This window comes from Anticarsia gemmatalis, chromosome Z (assembly GCF_050436995.1).
Source record: "Anticarsia gemmatalis isolate Benzon Research Colony breed Stoneville strain chromosome Z, ilAntGemm2 primary, whole genome shotgun sequence".
Taxonomy (NCBI): domain Eukaryota; kingdom Metazoa; phylum Arthropoda; class Insecta; order Lepidoptera; family Erebidae; genus Anticarsia; species Anticarsia gemmatalis.
Window position 1 is genome coordinate 6,478,599 of NC_134776.1, and position 27,497 is coordinate 6,506,095.

At 35.4% G+C, this 27,497-nt stretch overlaps 1 protein-coding gene and 1 long non-coding RNA gene across 3 annotated transcripts in view; one reads left to right on the top strand and one right to left on the bottom strand.

Annotated features, from left to right (window-relative positions):
- Positions 1-174: 174 nt before the first annotated feature.
- On the top strand, positions 175-4,678 carry LOC142986628 (uncharacterized). The gene is made up of 2 exons (XR_012960409.1): positions 175-407; positions 1,988-4,678. It is a non-coding gene; the product is annotated as an uncharacterized LOC142986628 (long non-coding RNA).
- A 3,222-nt stretch (positions 4,679-7,900) lies between these two features.
- Positions 7,901-27,497, bottom strand: part of LOC142986740 (proton-coupled amino acid transporter-like protein pathetic) — a 36,123-nt gene continuing 16,526 nt past the window's right edge. Inside the window, exons 1-6 of one of the 2 annotated variants that reach the window (XM_076135354.1) lie at positions 13,136-13,221; positions 12,477-12,832; positions 11,436-11,576; positions 10,998-11,270; positions 10,359-10,910; positions 7,901-10,199 (exon numbers count right to left, since the gene is read on the bottom strand). In XM_076135354.1, coding sequence (XP_075991469.1) covers positions 9,785-10,199; positions 10,359-10,910; positions 10,998-11,270; positions 11,436-11,515 — 1,320 coding nt within the window. In that variant the 5' untranslated portion in view covers positions 11,516-11,576; positions 12,477-12,832; positions 13,136-13,221 and the 3' untranslated portion in view covers positions 7,901-9,784. Of the gene's footprint in view, positions 10,200-10,358; positions 10,911-10,997; positions 11,271-11,435; positions 11,577-12,476; positions 12,833-13,135; positions 13,222-27,497 lie in introns of those variants that run through there. The other variant, XM_076135353.1, reaches the window with a different exon arrangement.

Sequence of the window (27,497 nt, forward strand, 5' to 3'; positions counted from 1 at the left end):
TTTAAATACGTTATATGAGAATAATTTATGAATTTAACACCTAATTATACTAGATACTGAGCTATTTTTAAGTTGCCACTTTGTGACGGCGAAATAAAACATAAGTACCTACTCTTATTTTTTTAGCTGTTAGTTTTTAATGTTTTGTACAATATGGTATATTGTGTTATTTAACTTATGCTACAAAGTAGCCCGCAAGTTAGTTTCTGACAACTTTACTTCACTGTACTTCACCTTAAATTATTGTGCGGTTGGTAGCTTTGAACGTCGAAAGCCGAAACTAGATAAAATTTTTCCGACATCAAGGAAGCATCAAATTTGAATTCTCCTGCATTTATAATATTATCTCAAGTTATATTAGATTCTCGTGAATATTTTTTGCTGCGGCCCTCTGTTTTCAGAACTAGGTAAGTGTCGGAGCGAAGTAGTTTGTATTTTTATCATGTGTACCTATATTGTTATATTATGTACCTATAAGTCTTACAATTAAATGAAGTAAATGACTGGCGAATCAAATCAGGTAGCAAATTGTTAGTGCACGTAATTGGAGTCCTAAGATTACAATTACTTATATGTTATTTATATATGCGATATATATCTACTTATATAAAATCACTTGTATGTAATATTACTTGTGCATACATATGATGTGTATAAAACGTGGGTATTTAAAATGTTTCTAACGCATTGAAATACTCCTGATCTCTGTGATCTGAGTAAAGACCAAACGTCCAGATTAAGAAGGGATCCTCTGGCTCTCAAGTTATGTGTTATGGTCTCTGATGCCAACAAAAGTTATCTTACTTTATCCTGTATTCTGAAAATTAAGTATATCCTTAAATCTCTGCTTCTATTAGTAGCCAATATACTTGTTGGGTGGGTTTCCAACTATAAATTGTCTTGATATTTATTGATACAACCATTACGAGTGAGTGTAGTGAGAAGATTGCTGTGCGAAGCTAGCGCTTGGCTAAGATTCATCTGTGTACATTAAATTAAAACACCAGCAATGTTCTTACAACCTATATTTCACCCTCATGTGTAATAGTCTTGTAGGCCTATTTGGTATATGGGAATAACATTATAAACTGTGAAATGCAGGTCAATTTCATACGCTACTGCCTGCACTTTCGGGTATAACAGATGTAAAGTTATAAATAGAATAAACAGATAGTTGGATTATAGAATTGTCTCTTACATATTTAAACCAGTCCTTATTACTATGGTCCAGTCTGGTACTTATTTTAACAATCACTCTAAATGCTTGTAATATTCTCATCCTGAGTAATTATATGATGATGTGAACATATATCTAGGCTTTCTAGTAAGAACAGTCATACTATGCTATACAAACAGTATGAAATGTGCTGCTGCTATTACCTGCTTGATGGTATCTAACATTTTGATCGACAGCTAGTCGACTATTAAATATTATCATTGCAGACTAAATCATGGAGAAGCAAGCATTTGTCCTAGCATTTTATTATATTCATAATTTGTAAATTGGGTTTGCTCCTTTGTCACTTAAATTTTAATAATCTGAATTTGGAGATTGACTCTTAGTTACAACAGTGTAACTATTGAAGAATTTATTTTTTGTGGTTTCCCTGAAGAAGAAGAAAATACAAAAATAAAATAACGTAATTTTGCAATCAAGCATACTTCCTTTGCTTAATTCCTATTTGTTGTCATACAGAACTTCTGGTAACCGGTTATGAGTGCTTCTGCTACCTGTCTTTTTTGCAGAAAATATGTATTTAATTATTTTTATAACCACCTAAGGGCGGTAATAAATTAAACAAAGAAAAGTATTTATATTTGATAATATTTGAACAAAGCTGTTTCCTTGGTGTACTCATAAGTATGTGTATACTATTATTTAAGAGAAAGACATTATTTTATGTTTAAATTTTCTTCTTTATCGTCACAACCACCTGGACATGATATTATTATAATGTTAACTTAACATCTGTGTTATTTGTTTCAGGAGTAAACTTCAGCAACGACGGCGCCAACAACAACAATCTCGAAACCAACAATGGCCGGCCTAGATGTCAACTACCAGGAGTTTAACAACACCGTTAATTCTCTAACTGAATCTCGACTTCCCGATGAAGTGGGAAGTTTGATTCAACAAACAATCCAAAATCTCTGGGTTCAAATCCAAGTGGTGGTGCAGGCTTTGGTAATAAAACATGTGATGATTTCACGTGCCTCAGCCCAGGTGATTAGCTTCAACCCCATTCTACACAAAAAACTATTAGCGTTTAATATGCTCATTAATCAATTCACTGAGGGCCTTGAGAAAATGAGGGCCTGTCTGAATCGCACGCCTGTAAGTGCGAAGGAGTTCCAGGAAGCTTCAAAGCTTATTAAGATTTTCTCGCATTTAACTCTGGCGAGGCTGATTAACCTTGTGAATGAGGAAGTCGAGCGAAAATTGATTATGGGTATTGAGTAAATACCTATAATGAATATTTGTCTCTTTTGGATAAAATTGGGCACATATTTTTCTTTATTTATATGTGAAGTAAATAAAGAAAAATATGAAAATTTTAATCCTATTTCATACATTTTTATTTATTTGAGAAATCTAATTATTTTATAATTTTAGGTAGACTTTATTTATACCCTTACTTCACTAGTTAAGTTATTGAGATATTTCCTCTCTATAAATTGGTGCAATAAGATCATAAAAAAAGAAAATCATGATAATTATTTTTTATTGTGCTGATAATAATTAATAAATAAGTTTGAAACTAGCTCCCGGCTGAGGGTCAGTAGATCAGTGTTAATAACACTAAAATTGTATCTGTAGGTAAACAAATTATTTTTTGGAGGCTCATAAACCTTTAACATTAAAATTAACATAATAGGCTCCAGATAAAACTGGAAGAAGCCAGGCTTTGAGTCAAATTGGACGGTGTCTAGAACAGACGGGCTTTTTTATAATGAAGACTGATTAATTCAATTTTATTCGGTTTTCCTAGATTCGTTATTCTTTTTTCATAAAATGAAAAATATACCTAACATATTCTTAGTAAAAAAAAATAGGGTCTTTGTACTCATAAGTTCAATTGAACCCTGCAGCCTGTTGCAACAACTGCAACCCTAATTAAGATCCAGAAAGGTTGGGTATTTCAAGTGCCATAATTTATTATATTATACTAGTATGTATAGTTTTAAAAATTTTCTAAATTAAGCTATATATTGGGAAAGTGTGATATACCAAACCGTAAAATCACAGTAGAAATTTTATCTTTACTTTCTGTGTTTTTGTTTAGTTTGTAAGTATTATATTGTAAGTCAAATCTAGAGAAGCGTTTTTTGCGTCATCAATATCAGTCAAGTACATAGTAAACTAATCGTTATTATTGTTTTACAGATTAATTTTATATTGTGAAGTTTTTTTTATTGAGTATTTGAGTATAGCGTGCCAGTGATATATAAAATTCAAAATGAACTGTAAAATTGTTATTAAGTTATTTATTATTCTTTTTATTGTTTTTTTTAATAAAAAACAAAAACCCTAAAGTTTTAAAACAAAATGTCGAAGACCTTTTTAAATTTTTACATTTACCTGTAAGCTTTAAGTATAATTTTGATTGAATGTCTTAAACATGAAGGTTTTGGCACTGACTGACTAGAAGATTTACTGCTGGACTGACTGACTGATTGTAAATTCTAGTCTAGTCTCTAAATCTAGTCTTACTCATAAAGTACTATTAAGTAAACTAAGGTTAACCCTTAATAAATACGTAGGCTCACTTCAGCACATTCCATAACATCACCCTTGAATGAATGAAATTGAAAACATTTAATTGAACTCTTGAAAGGTCGGCGCACCATTTTCTGGAAAGGGTTTGATACAAAAAACTGCTAGAAAAATACTAAATGGAGTGATTTTCCTCCAAAAACATTGTCTACATTATTAATGCCAAAAACTGTCTTCTTTATTGATGCCAAAAACACTGTACAAAAAATGATCATATCTCATGAAGAGCGAAGCTCCTAATTTTAAATACCTACCTACCCTAAGTCTTAAGTTCCTATTACATTTTTTTGTTGTGTTGTAACAATCCAGTATAATAATCGAATATGTGTAAACGTAGTGATAATGATATATATCTGTAGACTGTGGCGCGGTCATTCGACTGCTGAGGTCCTGAAAATAGGTCCCGAGTTCGAATCCCAGGTCAGACAAAGTACTATGAATAATTAATTGATCTTTTTCTAATTTGTATAAGACTATTGTCAATAGTAGTCTGGAGTTCGGTAACGTACCCGCAGTGCCCACGGGACTAACATTGTTACTGGCGAAACGTGGGAGTATTTCATACACCTCTGCCTACACCTTCGGGTATAACAGGCGCGATATTATCCATGTATGATTAAATGTAATCTGTATTTCTGTCTAAATTATTCGAAAAAATTGTGTAACGTTAGTACCTACCTGTAAGGTTTTTATAATTATTTTGAAGTATTAGTAGCATATGATAGCATCTAAGTGATTTCGTAAAAAAAAATTAGCATTCAATGTTAAAAAAAATACAGTCGAATTGACAACCTTTTTTGAAGTCGATAAAAAAATAAAGCATAATATTAAGATTATGATCATTGTGTTCTTACAATCACTACAAGTCAGTCATATGATGTGTAATAAACACTTTTAAATGTATATCTGTGTTTCATTTGATTTGTTCCGAAATATTGAACACGGCACCCATAACCCGGGGCCCAAAGGATTCCTCAAACACAAGGGTTGGTGACCTTGCGACTCCAACAGTAGCATCTGCATTCTCAGTGTGTATGATACTTACTTCATCTCTTGCCGCAAATATTTCTCGACGTCTTGCCTCCGTGGTGATATAGTGGAAGGTGTTCGGCGCAACACGCGAAATTAGACGTTATAGGAGGCATGCCGCAGTGTATCTGGTTGGATCGTTTGCGATGCTTATTCTTTATCATCGTGAGGCATCGTCACCAAACAATCGTCATCTACAGATGTCCCTTAGTATGTAACAAAGTCGCTTCCCGCGTCTGTCCCTTTGTCTGTCTGTATGTATGTATTTATGTACGTTTGTATGCTTAGATCTTACTACGCAACGGATTTTGATGCGGTTCTTTTAATAGACCGGGTGATTGAAGAGAAAGGTTTTATGTGAAAAGTTTTAGGTTTTGTTAAATAACTATTTATACTGGGCAAAGCCGGAGCGGGCCGCTGTTATAAAATAAATCTAGTTTAGGTACTAGGTACATGTCCATACGTGACGGCCTTCGCATTGACGATTATCAAGAAGTCACTCAATTATCAGTTCGATTCTCATGTCGGGCAATACTTGCCAAGGTGGGAATCGTTGTATTTTTGCTCGATAGATGGCACTGCTTTCCTAGCTTGTGGCGTATTGTTGTCGGAATATCAATTTCGTTTAAATATCTACACAATGATAGCCGAGTGCTTTAAGTTGGTACCTCCCACGCAAGTAGTCGCAGGTATGACTTTTCGAAGTTACGTGTGTATTAGAAATTACTTGTTCTAACGGTGAAGGCTAACATCGTGATGAAACCTAAAAAGCCTAAAAAAATTGTTTAATGCATTTATTGAGGGCATGCGAAGTCCCCAACCCGCACTTGGCCAGCGTGGTGGACTCAGGGCCTAACCCCTCCCTTGTTCGGGAGGAGATCCTCGCCCTGCAGTGAGACAGTAACGGGTTAAAAAAAATTTAAGTACTTACACAAAATTAAACGTTTAGATAATGCTACGACTCGTTGCCTTGCATTGTCCTCATGTACCTATGAGGCATACTTTTATGTGCCTTACGACACGACATGACAATTTCAGCTGACCGTAACAACCAGGTAATAGGTAGGTACTTATACAACGTGTCCCAAAACTCAACGTCAAAACGAAAACCTGAGCTAGGCCGAGTGGTGTTGGCTCTCAAAAAATATTTAAAAAAAATCTATCTCATGTAGTTTCAAAATGACAACCATTTTTGTAAATTGCCACCCTCTGATGAGTTTACGTCTACTGTGGCTACAAATGACTTCTTTTCTAGTTCTTTTTTTGTGTGGAGTATTCCTAAGTAACGCTACTACAAATTTCAATTCATTATTTGCACACAACTTCATTGGAATTTCTGAAAATATCCCTTTTATGGCGAACTATGCCTTGAAAATATTTCATCACTCAACTTTGACAGTCTGTCCTGATAAATAATTGTACAACGCTTTTTCGGCATGTACCCTTAAAAGTTGGCGCATTTTATGGGCTTTTGAAAATGGTATAACACATACTAAATTATTTCATAGACGATGAGAAAATAATAAAAATCTTAAGATAGTCGGTATTTAACCTATTATTAGTTTGTCATAAAACTTTCTCAAAATAATTCTAATGTCATCTAAGAGTTCTGTGATGATGTCGTCTTGGTCGATTTCGGATACGGCGGCCAGTTTTATTAAAACCAGCCAACTGTGCAGGATTTTGTTTATAGTGGCCAAGTGTGTGCACAATACACAGGTACACACTCATAGTCTGGTGGGACGACTAAACCGACTCGACCAGAGAGAGGTCAAGCGCAGGATCGACATACGATGGCTATACCTACTCTCCTAGGCACGGAGGTCCATAACCTCAACTTCCTACCTCCCGGCAATCTCTGAGAATTTAACAGAAAGTCTCTGAAATGACTTTTTGACTTGACCCAGGATTCGATCTCGAGACCTCTTGTGCGGCAGTCGCATAAGGCGACGAAGAAATTAAGAGTGGGACGGATAGTGACACTACTGTCTTGGTGTCAATGACTATTATTATTTTTGGGATTGTTTATGTAAATGAACCTTTTTCTTAATCATCAATTATTAAACATTACTTCTCTTTACTTTAATTACACCTTACAGATGCCTAGATGACATTAGAATATTTTTGAGAAAGTTTTATGACGAACTAATAATAAGTTAAATACCGACTATCTTAAGATTTTTATCATTTTCTCATCGTCTATGAAATAATTTAGTATGTGTTATACTATTTTCAAAAGCCCATAAAATGCGCCAACTTTTAAGGGTACATGCCGAAAAAGCGTTATACAATTATTTTTCAGGACAGACTGTCAAAGTTGAGTGATGAAATATTTTCAAGGCATAGTTCGCCATAAAAGGGATATTTTCAGAAATTCCAATGAAGTTGTGTGCAAATAATGAATTGAAATTTGTAGAAGCGTTACTTAGAAATACTCCACACAAAAAAAGAACTAGAAAAGAAGTTATTTGTAGCCACAGTAGACGTAAACTGATCAGAGGGTGGCAATTTACAAAAATGGTTGTCATTTTGAAACTACATGAGATAGATTTTTTTTTAATATTTTTTGAGAGCCAACACCACTCGGCCTAGCTCAGGTTTTCGTTTTGACGTTGAGTTTTGGGACACGTTGTATATTTTGTGCGGAGATTTGAGTTGTAAATGAATACAAGATTTGGGCAAGAGGAGCTGTTTTCAGTCACAGTAAAGACTACCTTACTGATTATAATTATTTATTACACAGGATGTAAGGCAAGCGGTTGATCAAACTATCATAAGTATAAATGTCGGGACAGCATTGTTTTTTATAGTCACCTACACAGTTTTTCAATGTTAGTTTTTTCGTTTTTGTCATTTAGGTACCTACGACACTTTTCTAGAAAGTTTCCATTTTTACTTAGCCGAGAGAAATACCTACTACAATAGTATATAACAAATACCTATACATCCTGTATATTAGAAAAACACCTACCTGTACTGTGGGTGATAAAGGTGTTTTCTTTTTCTTTGACCTGTTCCAATATCCTGCAGTGGTAGTTGGTACCTACCAACTACAACTGCAACGTAGTGAAGTATAGGTGAAATAAAATGCAGATAATACTTATATCGTATTTATTTAATACTGTAACAAAACAACCACTTCTAAGTATCTAAAATAGGTAGCTTGGTAATACATACCAAAATATAAAGGAATGATATCCCTTGAATAGTTTTAATCTTAATATATACGTAGCAAGTTACATTTACATGTCGTAAATAAAAAAGTGTTACAGAAAAATAGTTATATGTTGTTAGAAAATATGAATGTTTTAATTTATAGAGAATTGACTGTATTTTGTATTAAACACTACGTAGGGGACGTATAGGGAGGATCACATATTTAATTTCGTGGATTGTTAAGTTAATAAAAACGCTAAACGATTTAACTTAATTCATAATTAATAATATTCTAAGAATGTAACAACTCTAGTGTCTTGTTGTAAAAGACAATGGATATCGTCAAAATAAAAACATTGACATTTCCGCAGTGTCTTCCACAACATCCAGTCGATAACAGCTTGAGTGTAAATCCGCAAGTTTGATACTTCGCTACAATAAAACAATGATCATTTATGATGCCGGGACGACATCCGTACTTTAGAAATAAACACTTATCACTATATCTAATACAGAATGACTATCACACAATCATTTTATATATAGGTATTTTCTTAACTTAATTTTAGTCATTCGTATTTGCTCAATCATTCACGCGATTAGTATCTAAATAAATATTCAGAATCAAACTTGTACGAGGAACAATAGAGTTACCCTTTATGTTACCTATGATGTTCTCAGGTGATTTCCACTTCTAGGTACGTTATCAAGTTGGACGAGCAGGTAACTCTTTCTAAACTTATTTTCTACAAATGAATAAGTCATACGACGTCAAATTTTGAGACAACGAGGGACAATAATTGAGAATAATATTTTTGCGACAAATAAAAAATACAATATTATATCCAGTCTTTCGAGGTAAATATGTTTCTAATTGAGATTTATTAATTTTATAGCCTGAGTTTATAATTCTTTATGTTTATTTTCTATAACAATAACGCGATCTGAACAATAGATCTTCAATTGTACCCTATTTAACTTAGGTACGTATAGATAAATGCTTCAGTTCACAATTTTCCAAAAAGCTCGATATGAATATTTATACTACTTAAGCAGTTATATATATGTATGTATAATATATATAAATATTTTTGGTAATGGAAATGCCATAATTATTATCACGTACAATGTCTACTGTAAGACCTTCAAAATTGTAATTCACTTTTAGGACAACTTAGCAAGCAGAGTATGCTGCTAAGTTGTTATATACAACTACGTTATATTGTCTACTTTTAAAAGATTTAATAGCATTCTTTTAAAGTCATAATAATAATTTCCAATACCATAATGCTTTTTAGTAAACCTAAAATTGTATCACATTTCGATAATGCACTAGACAAATTCTCACACATTTAAAAAGTAGATTTATCTACATTTCGCTTAAAACTAAAATGGCTATAGTTAGAGCTTCGGGGCTAAATAAAAGTAAGTAGGAGGAGTTGAACTGATCAACATTAACTGATTAATTATCAACTTGAAGAATACATGAGTTATGTCGGTAGGAAACATTAATCTCAAACAATGTGTTTTAAATATTGCAGAATTACTTTATTGATTTATGCGATATATAAAATAAAATTAAAAAAACTAATAATAACGTCACTACGACTTTTAGGTCAGAGTTCTAAAAAGCCATTTACTTTATGCAGATCAGGATTCCGCAAACCTTATGTAAGTAAAAGTCAATTAAACGATATGGAATAAGGTTCGTGCGAAGCTGTAGGAATATAATTACCTAAAGAAGCCAAGAAACTTATAAAAAACCGTCCTTAAGATCAAACATATTGAGCCTTATTCTATGAAATGGTCATGCGCATTGTTTAATTATTGCTCACCAGCAATGATGTCTAAAATGCTTACGTAGGATCCTGTAAGGAATCCAAGTATACCGAAACATACCAGGAATATATTCTTATACAGAACCCAGTTAAAGCGACCAAGACCATTGGGCCGGTCCCAGAAGGTGACGGTTTCAATTACAGCGGGGAAAATAAGGCCCAAGAAAGAGAGACATACGGCACCGACCAGAGAAATGAATGGACCTAAGTTAGGAATAGCGATAGCTATGCAAAGGGTCATTATGACGATTCCAATCCTGATGCTGTACTCGGCGAGGTTTTTCTTGGCTCCGAACCAGTGGCGGACATTCTTCCAGATAATTTCCATGGGCACGTAGAACTGCAGACTGTAGGTGAAGAAAATAGCGACCGCAATCATCAGCTTGACACTTTGACCCAACCTGAAATCGTAAATAAGAAAAAATGGTTAAACAAGAACATGTTATGTAAGCATCTTTTTTATTTCATTAGGAGGTCATTGGCTTTTTATTCGTACTATGAATTCGAAACAAGATCACAAAAGTGTTAGAAATAGGACATTATTCAAATTCAATACATACACTTCGTCCTGTGGGAGATTTAGCGTGATACTGCTGCTCGTGTCGGGGCCATACTTCAAGTAGCCGAAGAATCCGACGAAAGCGTAAAGCGAGACGACGAAGAACATGCCAGTGTTGAGCACTCCGGGGCATCCGATGAAGTGGGTGGGGGTCTTCATGTTGTTCTCCAAAGGCATCACAACACCAATACCTTCAAGGGCGAAGATGGCAGTTCCGAAGAAGGTGGGCAGGCGTGAGAATTCAGTAAACTTGTCGCGTTCTCCGATGCTTGGAATATCTTGGAAGAGATAGTAGAACGTGATTCCCATACCAGTGCCGACAAGTAGATTAGCAATCATAGAAAGAGGGGCCAGGTACTTCAGGTTTCTGATCAGATTCATTACGATGAGTAAAGGAAGAAGTACAGCCATGTAGTAGCGAATATCTTGATCGTGCCATTCTGTGTCTTTCGTGTAGAAATCAACAACTTGTTTCACATTTTTGGAAACAAACACAATGTACACACAGCAGCATCCCAGTAAGTCGATCACGAGGAACCAGTTGACCATAGCTCTGAAATAAAGAGAAAGTGATCGTTAATACTCTGTTAGACATTTAAGAGTAGTAGCAAATTATCACTAATTAGATTGTAATGCTTACTTAGCGAGACGTGAAAATTTGTGCACTCCAGGTGGTCCGGATAAGAAAGCAGCTTCAGCGGTCTCAGCAAATCCAAGTGACGGCTTTTGTATCCTCCGGCATAGCTCGTGAGCGGTCTTGACTAACACATGCACGCAGTACGTGCAGATTCCTCCGATAGCGAAAGTTGCTACCAGACCGAAGTAGAGGCCAGCATGGCGGAAAGCCATGGGCATAGCCAATATACCACTGCCCAGGGAACCTTTCAGCAAATGTATCAGAGTATCCATATCCCTAAAAAAGAAAATAATATTAGTATTATGCATAGTACAGATATGTATTATATTATTCTTCACAAATAATTCAATAAATTTTACACTTAATATTGTTTTACTTTATTACTCATATCTATCTCCGTACAATTTTGAAGTAAAGTGGTATAATGTTATGAATACTTACGAAGTGGGATGCGCCAGTTTCCTGTGCTCGAATGGATTATAGTCCTCATCTGCCTCAATGTCCCGGCCCGGGATCTCCATGAGGGGCAAGGTGGAGCCCGCCTGTTGTTCCACTGGGATCTCATTTGGGTCAACTTTGTACCTGTAAACATTCCCCAGGTACTGTTATAGCAACTGTCTAAACGTTAACACCATTACAATCTATTCAAAGTGATGTTGATAGGTTAGAAGTGAGGTGGGTTCAAAAGTGTAGTTTCAAATCATTCATTGAATTTTAAGCAGAACTATGTAATGGTAGCGATAACATATAAAGCGCCACATTTCAAGCTAGAATGTGATACGAACGAGGTGTGAATGTCGCGGCCGCGGGATTTGGAACAAGTCAAATGGTTCTACTGGTAATACTGACTCTCTGTGGCAACTATGAACTATTCGCGAATGTTACAAGTTATTTCACTAATTGTTAGCTGCATTACTCTGTGTGAGTGTGGTGGTGTGAAGTGTGATACATTCATTATGGTCTCCAAAACAATGTATAAAATATTTTGTTTGTGTGCGCTTCACTCTGTTAAGACTCGGCATTTACAAAATGTGGCTCAACCGTTAAATTCAATACAGCTTTACGTTATAATAAAAAATATTTATTTTAAAACTTAACGGACAAAGATGGCAATTGGACAATGAGGTACTACTGTAAATTAATTTGCAAACAATATGTAGGTACCGTATGAAAAATTATCATTATTTCATAGCTGATCTACAGAAAATCAAACTACTAGAAGAAATATACAAATACATATACAAGGACTTGTAATGTAAAAGGACATAAAGCTAAATCAAATTTGTACAAATCGCCAGTTTGCGAGCCAATCCCGAGCCTGAACAGAGATGGCGCACGAGTGCTGGCCGCGCCGCGCACGCGCTTCGCACGCAGCGGCACCGGCAGGCGGCACTCCATACACAATTCTTTCCAAATTTTTACCATTACCAAACAAAACAAATTAAATAAACAAAATTGAAACCATAAAATGGAATGATGTACCGGTGTATGAGTCCATTGCAAGATGATCAAGGTCGACGAACGACATTTATCTCGTGGAAGCAGCACTCGTCTTCCCGGATCGTCTCCGAACGGCGTCGAGCATTTTAGCTCAATATAAGGAGCGAGTACTTAACAGTCAACATACAATATAAAATACCACGACAAAATAGTTTGTCATTAAAACATTTAGGTATATGAACCGAGGCATGGCCAGAGTGCGAGGCGGGGCGAGTGCGGGGCGGCGGAGCCCGGCGCACACAGCACCCTCTCATTTACAACTTCTAATTGCTACCGATTTAGGCTAATAATGACCTTCTTAACAAAATCTAATATATAGGTATTTTCTTTGCAATCTCCTGTTGAACAAAAATGTCAATATTATTAGGTTTCAGACAAATCTGACAAAATAATTCAGAATCATAGTCATCAACTTGCTGAACAGAAAAATGAGGTAAGCTGTGAAGCATGCTTTAATGTTGATTTTAATTTCTAGTTACCAAGCAGTAAAACAAAAACATCTGTATGTGGCACCAGATTAAATTGAAGTAAATTATTGACAACACATATATTATAATAGGCAATCAAAGCTAAGACAATGATTGTCGCTCTAGTGGCGCTTGGCGTCCTCGTCGCACAACGTACGGAACATCGTCACTTACTTGACCATGACGACATCTGATAAGTCATTTTTGACTCCTTTTTTCTTGGGGTCATATTCAACTATCATCGGCCGCATTTGAGGTTTCTGAAACGAGAGATAAATAAATCAGTATGTAAATAAATTAGCAACTTAAAACTAAAGCAGATACATATTTATAGGATACTGTTCCGAGTGTTGAACGATTTGCTGATATTTTGATAAATTAATTGTTTGGATGCTTGGCTTTGGAATGTATACGTGGTAAATGTGACGCCACAATGACGTCATGGTATTCGTCCAGGCGGGGGCTCGGTTCGGTGGCCATGTGACCGAGCTGTTTCTGTTTCTATATTGAGAGGACATAAATAGCCATCGCGGCCGCGTAAGTACGAAACGCAGATCTCCCGTTGGATTACAAACACTGGCGAATTTTTGAGTCCACACTGATTTATTTTGCACCTTTCCTGCGTAAATGCTTTTTAGCTTCTAAAATGCTTTCAATATTGCTTGCATTAGCAAATTAGAATTACGTTTAAAAAATTGGAACTGATGTACAAATTGTTCATTCATTCTTGTAAATAATCTAACGTCTATATGGCTGTAGCAACTACGGGTATATTATGCTAAACATTTGGGTTTACCCCACAGGACCGTATAAGGCCTACCCTGTTTGGCTAAACGAATGAGTCACACCACTATAACATTGCTTCCCTGTCGTTTTACTAATGACACTGAAATGTCCAGATTTTATCACGATTTTAACGGTAACAGTTTTTAACAATGTTTTATTCCCCCGACGAATATTTTGCCTGAAAGTAAACCTTTAGAATAATGAATAATGCGGTTGCCAAATCTGTGTTTGCGATGAGATTGATTACGCCTGGATTGAACCAGTTCCGAAAATAAATTTGGTGGGAACCGGTCGCCTGTCACAGCAAAAACTTAACTTGGTTGCGTATTCTTCCTTCCTGCAGGGTTGAATTACAGACGTTGTTTACCAAACGTATAAGTAGGTACCGCTAAAGTAAGTATGTTTGAATGTTAAACTTGAAAACTTTCCTAAAAACGATTTGTGCATATCCTTTGAAATTAAGTGACATATGAACAAGTAATTTTTGAATTATGTAAAAATCCCAATTGATTGCCTGAAAAGCAAAATTTCAAGACTTTAAAGTATGATACCGCTGAAACGGAGTGTCCTAACCAGAATGCTATCGTTTGGACCACCTAACAACTTGTATCTCAAAATTATTGACGCAAAAATATTTTTATTGACAGGTTACATCACATCTTAGTATGCAAAATTGCAAACCCAAAGTTTGAACACGTTCTACGTGACGAGGTTTCTGAATCACTTTAAAGTGGGAATTGAGGAACCGAACAAACAGCTTGATTCTACGTGAGATATCACTTTCAAAGTGATTCAGAAACGAATGAAAATGTCAGTGCTTAAAAGTTCTAGTTCTATACCTGTGACAGATAGCCTGTTTTATAAGTAAGTTTCGACTTTTCAACTCTTTCAAGAAAGCCTAAGTCACCTTATAATGTGGTACTGTTTAGTTCGATGACTAGTTTTACAGATTAAACTCATTTATTGATTTTATAGTACTTTTTACCTACAACTATTATTACCCTCACGAGAATTAATGCTTTTATATAATATGTACATACATACATAAAATTACGCTTTTTCCCGTATGGTTAGTCAGAGACCACAGAACGCTTTAAAAACGCCATATACATATATTGGTTATACGATCCTTAAAAACTTCCCTTGCTTCATTCAAATATAAACATGTTGTCATACAGGAATATAATTTTATTTTATTATTTAGACCTTCATAATTTACTAAAGCTTTTATTAGCGTGACACTCGATAACATTATTGTAGTGTTTAGATTTATAGATAAACGACCTTATTAAAATCCTTCATGGAAACCTGGCAGAGTTTCTGCAGCATTCCTGGTGGTGTTATTGAACGAGTACGCTTCCTGATTCAGCTACGCATTTGTCATACTTGTTCGTTTCTATCTCGATGCAATTCCTGATTGTTTATTTGTAACTATATTATATATTATTGTTATTTTTAACGTCTCCATTTATTGTTGAAAGTACAACCTTTGATTAAAATGTGATATTCGACTTTTAACTAATAATAGGTACCTATCTGGCATTTTTTATTCTATCAACACTAAATGTTGAAGAATGCTAACAACGTTAATATGTTCGAATTATAATGTATTTTTGCTGAATAAATATGTCTTTAAAGATGCTACGAGCTAGTTTCTATTTTCATGAAAGCACTAATGTCGGGACTGAATAATATTTGACAAAGTTATAAGAAGCGTGACGTTCTCTATCATCGGTCGCATGATCATGTAAATATTTGTGACAAATACAAGCAATGTCAATACGCCTCACATCACTTACTACAGAGTAACGTGTCCACAATGGCCGCTGTTATGTCCGCCGTCACGATGCTCTAATAACTAAATACACTCAACACCTATGACGACTGTGATGCTTATTGTTTGATTCAAGTTGTGCGCAATTCTAGCTAAATCAATCGTCAAGGTTGGATGGACACCCATCAACAATTTGTCATTTAAAGTCGAGCCCCCGACGTGTTAGAGGTTACTATATTTACATTTATAAATGTCAAGTCTTTTTCTCTGATACATGATAGATGCCTGCCGCCATTGTCCCTGTCCACTGCCGGTTTCATAATGTACCTATTATGATTTTACTAACATCGTCAAGTTCGCGTTATGATAATTTATAGAAAGAACAATCAGTTCTTGTTTTTATTCAAAACAATAAGAACTTTGATTTATTCTATCATAAATATTCGCTTGAATTTTAATCACTTCTGTCTAAGTGTCTAACTAAGAACATCACAATCGTAGAGAAACAATACACAGGAACCATATTCGAATAAAATTGAAAGTAACTTTTCACTTTCAATTGGATGCAGTACTTTCTTATTTCCACGCCCTTCGTGGAGGAGCAATATCAAAGTATCTCGGTCACTGTTGTACCTAGAACAAATGCAGGTAACCGATAGAGGCAGGGAACCATCGGAGAGTTTAGCTTCAAGTTATGCAAAAGTTACCTAACGCACACATCGGTGAAGTGCACTCGCGAACCTCTTTGTACGTTATGCGAGCCTGGTAGATTTCAGTCTGTCGTTGCGGAATCCATCCTTTTATCTTCTAGATTGATCAATTTTGAAGCTTTGCGATATATTTTTTTATTATTAGATCTTATATATTTTTCTCTGCATAATAAATAAAATAAATTATAAAAAGGTAAGTACATGTAGAGTTTACTTCACATGTCACATACATTTCAGATATATTAATTTTATCGATGACATTTATTTTTAAGGTTTATGTAAGAAAAACTTCATACTGTATAGGAGGATTCAGAGAGAGTTGCTAAATGCCGCAGAATGATGTTGATTAAAATTTGAAATAAATATCGATTAATAAACATTGAATTATTTGTAACATAATCACAAAAGTCTATTTTTTTAACGTCAAGTAATTAACCTTTTCAAAAAATTTATTTACTAAAGCGTGTACTGAATAAAAAAAGTTTAACAACTGTTCTTATTCTGTTAAACATTTAGTGCGTTTGTACCTACTAACTTCTAAAGTTTGCTCCTGGTGGTCAGTTCGCGGTATGCGGGGCTATTGGGCGGGACATCGGGATGGACTCTACTAGGAATTCATCAACCTAAGATGATAATGGTCTCTAATGCGCAGTCACCAAACTACCAACATGCGCCCTGGTTAGGAGTCTAGATTATTGAGCTGAAAACGCTCCAATAGTACTAGGCTCTCATAAACTAACAGGGGTAGCGCGAATCGGTATCGGAGGCATATAGCTGTATGTCTATAAATGCTAGCGAGTGCAATCTGACGTTGAACTTTCTCTTTCAAAGTTTGTTTGTGCTCAGTAGTTAAGACTACGATGTGCTACGTTTCTTCGACACATTTATCGCATTCAAATAAAGTCTCTATCGTGCCTATTATTATTGTAAATAACAAGATTTACAAACACTAATGTTTATATACTTAAAACACCTTATAATAGATGGCACACCCACCACACTATATTTAACTACCATTACATGAATGTTATTTATTCGTACTATTGAGTTTTGGCAAACTTTCAAAAGAGGGAGACGAACGGTGTTTTTAAAACATGTTACTATTTTTAAATTCTAAACAATTCATAACCAGTAAGTTTCTGCGTTTCTCATTTATCAATACAAGTACAGCGAACTCGGGATCACGTTTTATAAAAGTCACCTTCAGCCGCTGAGAAATAAATCTGTCAACATAGATCAAGAAAAACAGAAAAGTTATGGCGGAAAAAGTTTTCACGAAGTTGGAAAGTGAGTTCACTGCGAGTACTCGCTGTGCGATGGTGGCGTGCACACAACACATCTCTATGCAAACATCTCGTAACTTGTCCTTTGAATTTTTGTACTTAATATTGGACCAAAATCACTTTTTGGGCTCTAGAACAACTATTTTTACCAATTTTGGTAAATAAGAGCCTTCAACTTTGTTTCAAGAAATTGTGTCAGGCTTTTATATATTTTGTGGATACCCATTTTTTTTTATTAAGAATTAAAATTAAACAGGTGATTGTATATTGTATACTTATTAGATATTTTATAGTATACCATGTGTACTAGCGGGTATTTTGACATACAGGCTGAAAACATTACAAACCTTTAGTAAATATAACCATATTCTGTGACGCAAGTGTGAATATTTTAATGGCAGTTTACACTTTACCGAATCTGCATAGATAGCCTTATTAACACACATGTAGTAACTTACTATAACAAGAGCTCGTTATAAGGAAGAAGAAAAACCGAATTAAATAGTGTTTTTTTTGCATCAAATTAATTTTTAATACAGAACTTCGATACTGTTTCAAACTTTCTTGTTACCATTGTCAAATTGATTTGAATAATGTAATTCTTCGAGACGGACAAATAAACGAAAATGTAACGAGCTGTTTACATTAATAACATTAGCATTTAAATTTGACTTCGTTGTCCCTGAAATGTCTCTAATTTTACAGAGTTCAGATGAAACCAGCCGTATAAGTTTTATATTAACTGTTTAATCACACATTCGGCAATGTTTCGATTACAATAAATATAAAATCCGATACGAAACGATGAATACTTGTTTAAAATTCATTCATCCAAGCAAATATGTAAAACCCATTCGTAAGAGTGTCACACAAAGTTTTACATACCTATTCTAATCGGAAAATTTTATCATTTCAGCTTCAAAATTATTCAACACATAGGTATTTATGTTTACCAAATGTGTGTGAATGTACTGAAGATTACAAAGACGAGTTAGATTCTCAGAAGTGTTAAATACGGTCTAAAATAACCGGTCTGTCTGTCGTCCTTATTTGCACATAATGTCGCGTCCCGTGCGACAATTGAATTGAATCGCAAAATTGATTAGACTGATTCTGAGCCGGATCTGAACGATTTAGCACTTGAAATAATCAGTGAGCTGAATGGGGAGAGGTGTGATTGTGAAAAGTGAGGGCCAAAAGTCGCAGGAATCCTTGAGGGCCATCCGTGCGAGACCACGCTCCCGATTCAATCACTACTCTTTGTGACCCAACTAAATCTGAACACTTTAAACGACAGTTTTATTTGCAAAACAGGATAGATTTATTATGAGAAATGACCAAGATATGAGAAACGTCTGAGGTGATTTTTAGCCTGTAATAAATTCTTAAAACTGTTATCAACGACCGCTTAATAAACCTACGCTAAAAATAATAAATTAGGTAAACAAATATGTTGACATATTGTGTGCTTTAACAATATTTAGCGCATGAGACCATGCCGTTGTCACCCTTATGGCTGGTGTTATGTTTAGAATTTTAATCCGTAAATTGGACACCCACTTTATCTCGAGCAAATATTTGGATTGTTAGTGTGAATGTGTAACACAAGTTAGTCATGAGATCCTCTATCTTAAGTCTAAACAAGCAATTAGCAATTAGTACGTAAAATAAGATCTGTACCTTACTATCAATTACTGTTTTAATGCTCCTCTTTGTTTAAAATAGCGTTAACACAGCACTGAATTTACATTTGAAATATGCAACCTGAATGGTCCAAGACCGGCCTCTAACTTGTTCCTTGGCAAAACAAAAGAACAAGCACCGATCTGGGTAACATAGCTCTCCGTAATGGAAACTTAGTGCCACTTTTAAGTAAGATGGGGGGGATTTTGGAAAAGAATCAAGATTCCATAGTAGAGTATGTATCTATGTAGTTATATCTTGATCTTAGTGTATTAGTTGGCGCGCCATAAAAGCCGGGACGTGTCCGTCCATTGAGCGTTCAGCCGTGATGGACCAGCTGCCAAGAACACGTGAGCTTTTCAGTTAAGGCGTACCGAGTACGTATGCACTTTGAACAAAACAACACCTCGTAAATGATTGGACGTTCATTCATTTAAAGCTTCGCAGTGACGCAAAGGCTTTCCGGCTTGTCTGTCTGAGGCTGAAGCCGTTTAAGACCAAATATCTGACGTAATTTGTAATAATATAACACGGGACTTCTTAGCTTAGCATAGCTTCGTTTCTTAAGATAGAATAACGTTATATGTTGTAATGCAAATGTTTATACCATTTTCGTTTCAAATTGATCTTAATTTCAGAGCAATCATAGAATTCAATCCTACGTTCATTACAGTATCATTAGACGCGATCTCAAAAGTTTATTGGATGAGCTAGTCCGTTAACTATTTGATACAGACGCAGTTTGGTTCACGGGAACAATAGGTAGCGTCATTCGAGTGAATAGCTCGACCTTGTTGCGCCGGAAGACCATACTTATGAGTGCGACAGATTTTTCAAATTAATTCCGCCGAGTGAGCCAGTCAGTTCAGATAGAGTGACCACGCTGGATGTCAGATGAAATTGATACGTAACCACTAGATTTACAGCTCTATTATTTACTGCGTTAAGAAGTATGAATACGAATAGTATAAAATCATAGCGCTTTTTATAGACCCAATTCATATTTCAGTGTGTTATTGAAATTTGTATTTTCTGGTAGTTGTAAAATTGCATTATGTTAAAAGACTGAAAAGAGTAGGTAAATGTGTGTCAGAGAATAAAGTATTCCATGATTTGGCAAACGAAGTAAAACTAATAGTACAATTCAGTAGTTTGCACGTGTTGTTAAAGTACTGGAGCGGCAAAAAAAATATTTCGTGCTTAGTCATGATTATAAAATAAGCTAACTACCTACTTATTATGAAGTTTTGCGACGTTTAGAAAACCGACAATCGTGGGTGGAGTAAAGCGAGACATGAAATGAGGCATTGTTAAGCAAAAATAACACACTGTGCTCATTGAGTAGGTTAATTCATTGTTAAGTTAAACTGGTATATTCTCGAGAAATCAGATGTTAACATACTAATACAATTTGAACAAGTAACATAAGTTCTCACAAGGCACGTGAAGGCACGTGAGTTCCACCAGACTGTGAAGCAGGAGAACGACCTTGATGACTCCCTTGAACAACCTTCAACGTTGGCACGAGACAGCGAGAGGCCTTTGCACCGGTATGGGATCGACGCCCAAAATAATAAAAACAGTGCCGCACGAAAGATAAACCAACAAGACAGTTCATTGCTGTCCACCATTTTGTTGTTACACAACACAAAATGGCGCGGATGTTTTGACAGCTAGTATAATTAGAGTTGTTGCTGTTTATACTCAACTCGTTTTAGATAACTATGATCGATTGAGTCAGGTAATTCTATGTTTACTGTAACTCCGCTGGTGTCAGGAGTGTAAACATCCGCAGTGAAATGTCTATTTTTTCTGTAATCCCATCAATTATGTAAAATTTCAATGTCGAGATCATAATTAGCGAAAGCAGTGACAATGACACGCGTGAGGACACGAGGACTGAGGACCGACAGCTTTAGATTTTGGCACGCCTGATATTATTTTTTGCCTGCGATGATGTATTCGTGAAAGTGCCTGAAATAATATGCGCAATCTCTCTGGACGCTTGCGCCGGCGTCTGTCAATCAATGCGCTTAATATGAAAAGAAAAATAAAAGCACATCCTCTTTGAAATACGTAACGCAGTTCTGGGTTTTGTGAATTAATTTTCTGATATCCAAAGTTTGACAGTTATATTATAATTTTTAATTTCAAGCGATCATTTCATTCTAACCTTATGTTTGTTATTTTGTCTTCATACTCGCTGTGTAATTATCTTTTCTTTTAGTCGTACACTAAACAATATATCAAACTTTACTTGCAATAACTTAACTTTCTATATCATAGTTGTGGTACCAACTATCTACCCAAATGACTTCTTGTATATTCGATCCCAATAGCTTAACGAATGCCTCGTAAATGAATGTAGCACGCCTAGTGTTTTTCTTGGGCGTCAATATGATATGATTGATGGTCACCATAGTGATTCTTGCGGCGCTTCCTCACGATCGCGGCGTGAACAAGGCCGTTCTAATGATTGCACCGCACAGATACCGCCGGCCGCCGGGTGACACCACTAGATGGACTTGTATGTAACGTTACATGATTGTGCCCGCGCAACCATGTGGAAGTGAATTGGTATGACATATTAATAGACGTAGGAACACTCCGTGTGTTATTGTTGACTAAAATAGACGGTTTTAGACACGGGATGTGATCATTACTCGGATTGCTTCTAAGTGACGGATATAAATATGTTCTGCAGCTTTAATATTACTTCTTAAAAGAGTAACCAATTGAAATAATAATTGTGAATTGTAGCCGAAATCTGATCGCATGTCCGTCAATTGATCTTTGCACGATTAATAAGTAGACATATTTATAGACTCAATTTTTGACGATACTTCGGTGGAGACAAAGTTGATGGTCACGTTTTATCCATTTGAGATAGGTATGTGTCTGTCTTCCGACATGCGAATTCGGAACATTGATTGTCATGTGTCTTAATTGAGTATTTTATAAACAAGAAGCCAAGATTCTTAAGATACACTGTAGATAGTGAACTATGACCCTAGTGCTCGTAGCATTGATTACTAAAACTACAGAGTTACACAAATCAACTAAATTTTGGGTATAAAATAGAGCTACTTAAAGCATTAAGATTTTTTGTTGAACGACCTTAACGATTACATAATACCGATGCCTGCGACTTTGCCCACTGACCTTCAATATTTGACAAAAGTATCTATTACTCGGCTCTCTTGAGACAAAGCATGACAGCATTGCTCAGTTACTGAGTTAGGTTGCTTCGCCGCAATTCTTACATCGAATGATTCAATTCTCACGTTGACTTGGAACACGTGTGCACTTACCTCGTGTTTTACATATTACTCTATGTTGTTTAAAAATAGGAAGGCAGTGCGGTTTACAGCTAACTTGTGTTAGGATAAAATCAAACAAAATTACAATTATAATTTCCCCTTTGTAACTAGAGGTCACAAATTAGACATAGGTATAAATGAGTCAGTATTGTGTGATGGTAACGATCAAGCACGGGACGTAAACGTGACTACATTTGATCTGTAAATACCGGTTTACCTGTAACGTGCAGCCATAGATTTTCATGGAAAATTTTGGGCATTTATAATAACATTGTTATCTCGAGTGCGGCAAGTATGTTGGTTATAAACGTATCGTGTGTATCGCTGATGCAGTTTTAATTGCTCGCCGTACAAACACATTCGTTTACGAAATACTCGAAGCCGACTTTCGCTACTTTTTGTTACAGTTTCAGCTCAACGATGAACATTTCAACACTGTGTTGTTGATGTTGAATTTGGTTCATTATTGTTTTGAATTCTGTGCGTCAATATTATGGAATGGTGAGAAATTACCGAGGAATCGAAAATGTCGGACTGTTTGAGATCGCGTTCGCAAGTTTTTGGCCTATCGTTACAAGAAGGACGTTTGTGAAGGACATTTCGAGACAATTACGACAAAGTATTATTCATCGCAGTATTTTTTCTAATCACTTCCATTGAAGCGTCATTACACATCCTATAATAGGCTCTGATGTAACAAAAAACATAACAAGGCGTAATCACGTCGGAATAATATTCAAATTACTCTTATTCTGTGCTATGATGTGTTCAAACACACAATTTCCATAGAGGGTGAGGATTTAGTTGGGATGACCACAACAATTTGGAGCAAACTAGAGTAGTCTTCATACTTTATCGGAGTCATGGTAATATCCAAGTTGAGGGCGTTCATAACTTTAAAAGACACAGGTACTTTTCAGGAAAGTAATAGTTGTTTATTAAAATGATCGAGGCAATAAATGTAAAATAAAATAATTTTAAGTTCCAAACACGCACGCTACGTAGGCATACTATCGCTGAAGAATGTATCAACACCGTCGTTTGAAATCTAAGCGCGTCATAAAGTTAGCGATCGCCGACTCATATGTTAGTGTTAATCAGTGATGCACTTAAATCTTTCTGCGAATTCCAGCTCTCCATGTCCATATGACCTTGTAATTCCGTGTACGTTCTGGATGACAGTTGTAACACGTTTATTTTCGTTTGGGGCTTTGATCTGGAGGGAAAAGCATGTTTTTCGTGTGACGCAACTGTCTGGACGCCACCCCGCGGCGGCGCCAAGCCTGGCATCCGAAGACCTCTCCCCCATTACATATTACGTGACGATAGCTGCATTGAATAACTTCGTACATGAAAAACTATTGACTAATTTTCTACAGAATGTATGAGTTTTATAATGACTTATACGCACGTATGCGTGAGGAATGTTGTTTATGGAACTTCGTCTTATCAGCAAGTTCGGATATTGCGGGTGTTGCACGTTAGGTAAGCTGACACTAGATGTTGAGTAAGTCACTGATAGGAAAATCAGCTTACAATTGCTTGAAAGTAAAATGTTATCAACATCCTTACAACGAATCGGCGCCATATCTGGTCATAAATCTTATTCTACAAGTTATAAATAAACTGAGCCTTTACGAAAAAAAACTTAGTTTACAATAGTGCCATTGTAACAAAAATGTAAAACAATTTTCAAGATATAAGCGAATTGGGCAATAAATTTCAAACTGAACTATGAGAAACTAAGTCAGATATTAATCACAAGCGTATAATAAACAACTTTTCTTTATAAATGAGTGGCTCTCGACCTTAATTTCAAAGTATTTTTTGCAGTCATTTGTCCGTTTCAGAGTTCGCAAAGCCAACGGTAAGTTTACAAGCGAAAGGCAATCGTTTAGTCTGCAAATAAGATACATCCTTGACCTGATAATGGCGATGTGTGTATAATGGATGACAGTACAATAGGTCGTGTATTTCTTTTGGCAAACAACTCGCGAATCAAATCCGTAGCAACATTTGTATTGCGTTCTATGAATGACCTTTTACTTTAGAAAGTCTATTGTAAAGTGGGATACGTTGGACATTACTTAGAATGGAAGAGACTTTGGTGCACTGAGCTTCAGTATGTAAATTACTTTAATGCGTATACCGAAGAGCTATCGAGCGCTTGTGTAGGTTCCTTTACTTTTCATAAAACTAAAAACAGTTTAAGAAAATATCTACGCGCTGAAACAATGTATCTTTTAAGACCATTAAGAGTGTCTATTAGTCAGATTAGTAGCGCTAGATTCACTTTAGTGCATGAATAAGTGTGAATCACCCATTAAACATTCAGGTAGTTAACTGCAAAGATAATACAATTTAGAAGATTTTACACACTTAAGAATTCAGACGTCATGATTACTCTGTAACATTTTAATGTCAGAGTTAAATAAATGTAGTACGGTGTTGTTTATTTTTAAGCGTGTTGTTTTGAATTTCTTTCCTACGCACTTTCGAATATTTCGTTTAATTTACGATGAACCCCGAGCTGATCTAATTTTAAAGTACACGATTATTACTTTATTAAAAACTAGCTGACCCGCGCAACTTCGCTTGCGTCACCTAAGAGAATGGGTCAAAATTTTCCCCGTTTTTGTAACATTTTTCGTTGCTACTCCGCTCCTAATGACCGTAGCGTGATGTTATATAGCCTATAGCCTTCCTCGATAAATGGGCTATCTAACACTGAAAGAATTTTTCAAATCGGAACAGTAGTTCCTGAGATTAGCGCGTTCAAACAAACAAACAAACAAACAAACAATCAAACAAACAAATAAACTCTTCAGCTTTATTATATTAGTATAGATGTGCTTTCCGTATAGACCATGTAGAGACGATGAACTCGTTCAAAAGTTACCTGTCAAATAATGCAAAAAATACCTAACAATTGAACATGTTTTGAGTCACTTATTGAAGATAATTATCAAAATAATTTCAAATAGGTAGATAGAATGAATAATGAGAGCCAGGATTACTAAGTTGCGGTTAAAATCATTGATCCATACTTTATAATTCTAGGTTCTATGATTCAAAGACAGTAAGGTAAAAATTTCCTCATTATCACGCGTTATTTCCAAAGGCATTATTGTCTTTTCATAATAAAATAAGTCATCAATCATATCGAACAACAGGAAAATCGCGACCGACCTTGTTATAGTTTTGTTATTTGAAACCGTGATATTATGGATTTCTGCAAGCATAGCAGAAATATTTAATAACATACGTATTGCACGACCGGCCGCGTCATACGAACGACAATAATAAGTACTGCAGTTATCGATATACCACGGAAGTTCTTGCGTTTAATGCGGTTATTAGAAATAATGGATAACGAAGAAAATTCTTACCGATAGCAAATAATATTGTTTCTAGTTCTTAACCAAAAGATATTGAATCGTTCTTTCGTATGAGAAATTTCTAAGACCTGACTCTTGGCAGTCTTATACTGAGTTATACTTATGTCGGAGATAATTTTAAGGGGATTTATCAATGTTTTTTTTTCACTGTTTTTCTTTAGATGTCTTATCTAAATCTTAATTGTAAACATTGATCTTACGATTAATTATTTAACTATTTTTATCATTTTAATCTGCATTTATATTATTTTAAAATCACATAGAGCGATAAAAAGTATCTGCAATATTGCTGACTAGATAAGTCACGTAGGTTTAATCGAATAATGCACATATTCGAGATTCAGCATGTACTATTTCTATATATTTTTGCAAACTATGCACTACGCTTGCTTAACCATACATATGCCATTTATTGTCGTAAATATTTAGTTGTAATCTTGAAAAGTATAAATGTAATAACATTCACTTCTATAACACCATAATAAATAAGCTCTATGTCATTTCAACTAAAGATTTCTAACAAATCAATGTCATACTTTCTTCTGCGGAGTTATTAAGAATAGTTTGAAATACTTAGCGTTGGCAAATGACTTACAGACCATTATTATAGAGAGAGAGTGCGCGAATAAGTAAACTCGAAAACTATTGACTGTTGGACCGAGGCCAAATTCCTAAATTGTGAGAAAGTTGCGTTTTTCCAGACGGACATTGGCCATGTTGTTTGATCCAAATCGAGGCAGAGTACTTTACAGGGCAGACACGGCAGGTGAAAATATTAAACAGTCTTAGATTTGTGGCTAGATAAATGAATACAGTTGTGGTTATTTTTTGTAATGACAGAACTATTTTGAAAATAATTGAGGCTTTTTCTCTACCTATCATTAGCAGGTTTAAAGAAGGAAAGTTCATTGAAATAACTTATGTATGACCTACGTAGATGAACCGTCTATGCAGTAATAGGTGGTCTACTTCGTCATCTCAATGACGTCGGGGAATAACCACAAGAAAACAAACAATTAGCCTTCCTTTTGTACATAATTACTTAGAAAATCACTTACGTATTGTATAGAAAAGATGGCTAACAAACAGATCATTGATGCTACTTCAAAATGGTGACCTTCGAACGAATTGCCGAACACAATAATGACTCCATGAATTGGTCACAATAAACGAGTTTGTACTAAGTACCGAATGAGCTGTTTTACAATCGAAACGTTTATCTTTATGGCGGTGTAAAGAGATTAACTCTACTTAGAGAGTGAGGTAATCGACGAGACCAATTGTAATTTACGAGACGGCCACATTACTTATCGAATTTTATTAATCGGTGAACGATTGCATTCTTAAGACAACCGTTTACACGTAATTGGCATGTCTACGTAAAATGAACGGGCAAAAAAGTCGTTCCCAAAAATCTCAACAAGAGAAACCAAAATGAAAGGTGTATTGTTATAAGTTTAGCAGTCACGTATCTGCATGCATTTGTCTGTGGCCACATAAATCATCAGTTTTTTTTTGTTTTGCGTCGCAGTCTCAGATCGAAGCCTGTTTCGCCAGGAGGTTCAAAGGCGTGTTTTAAATT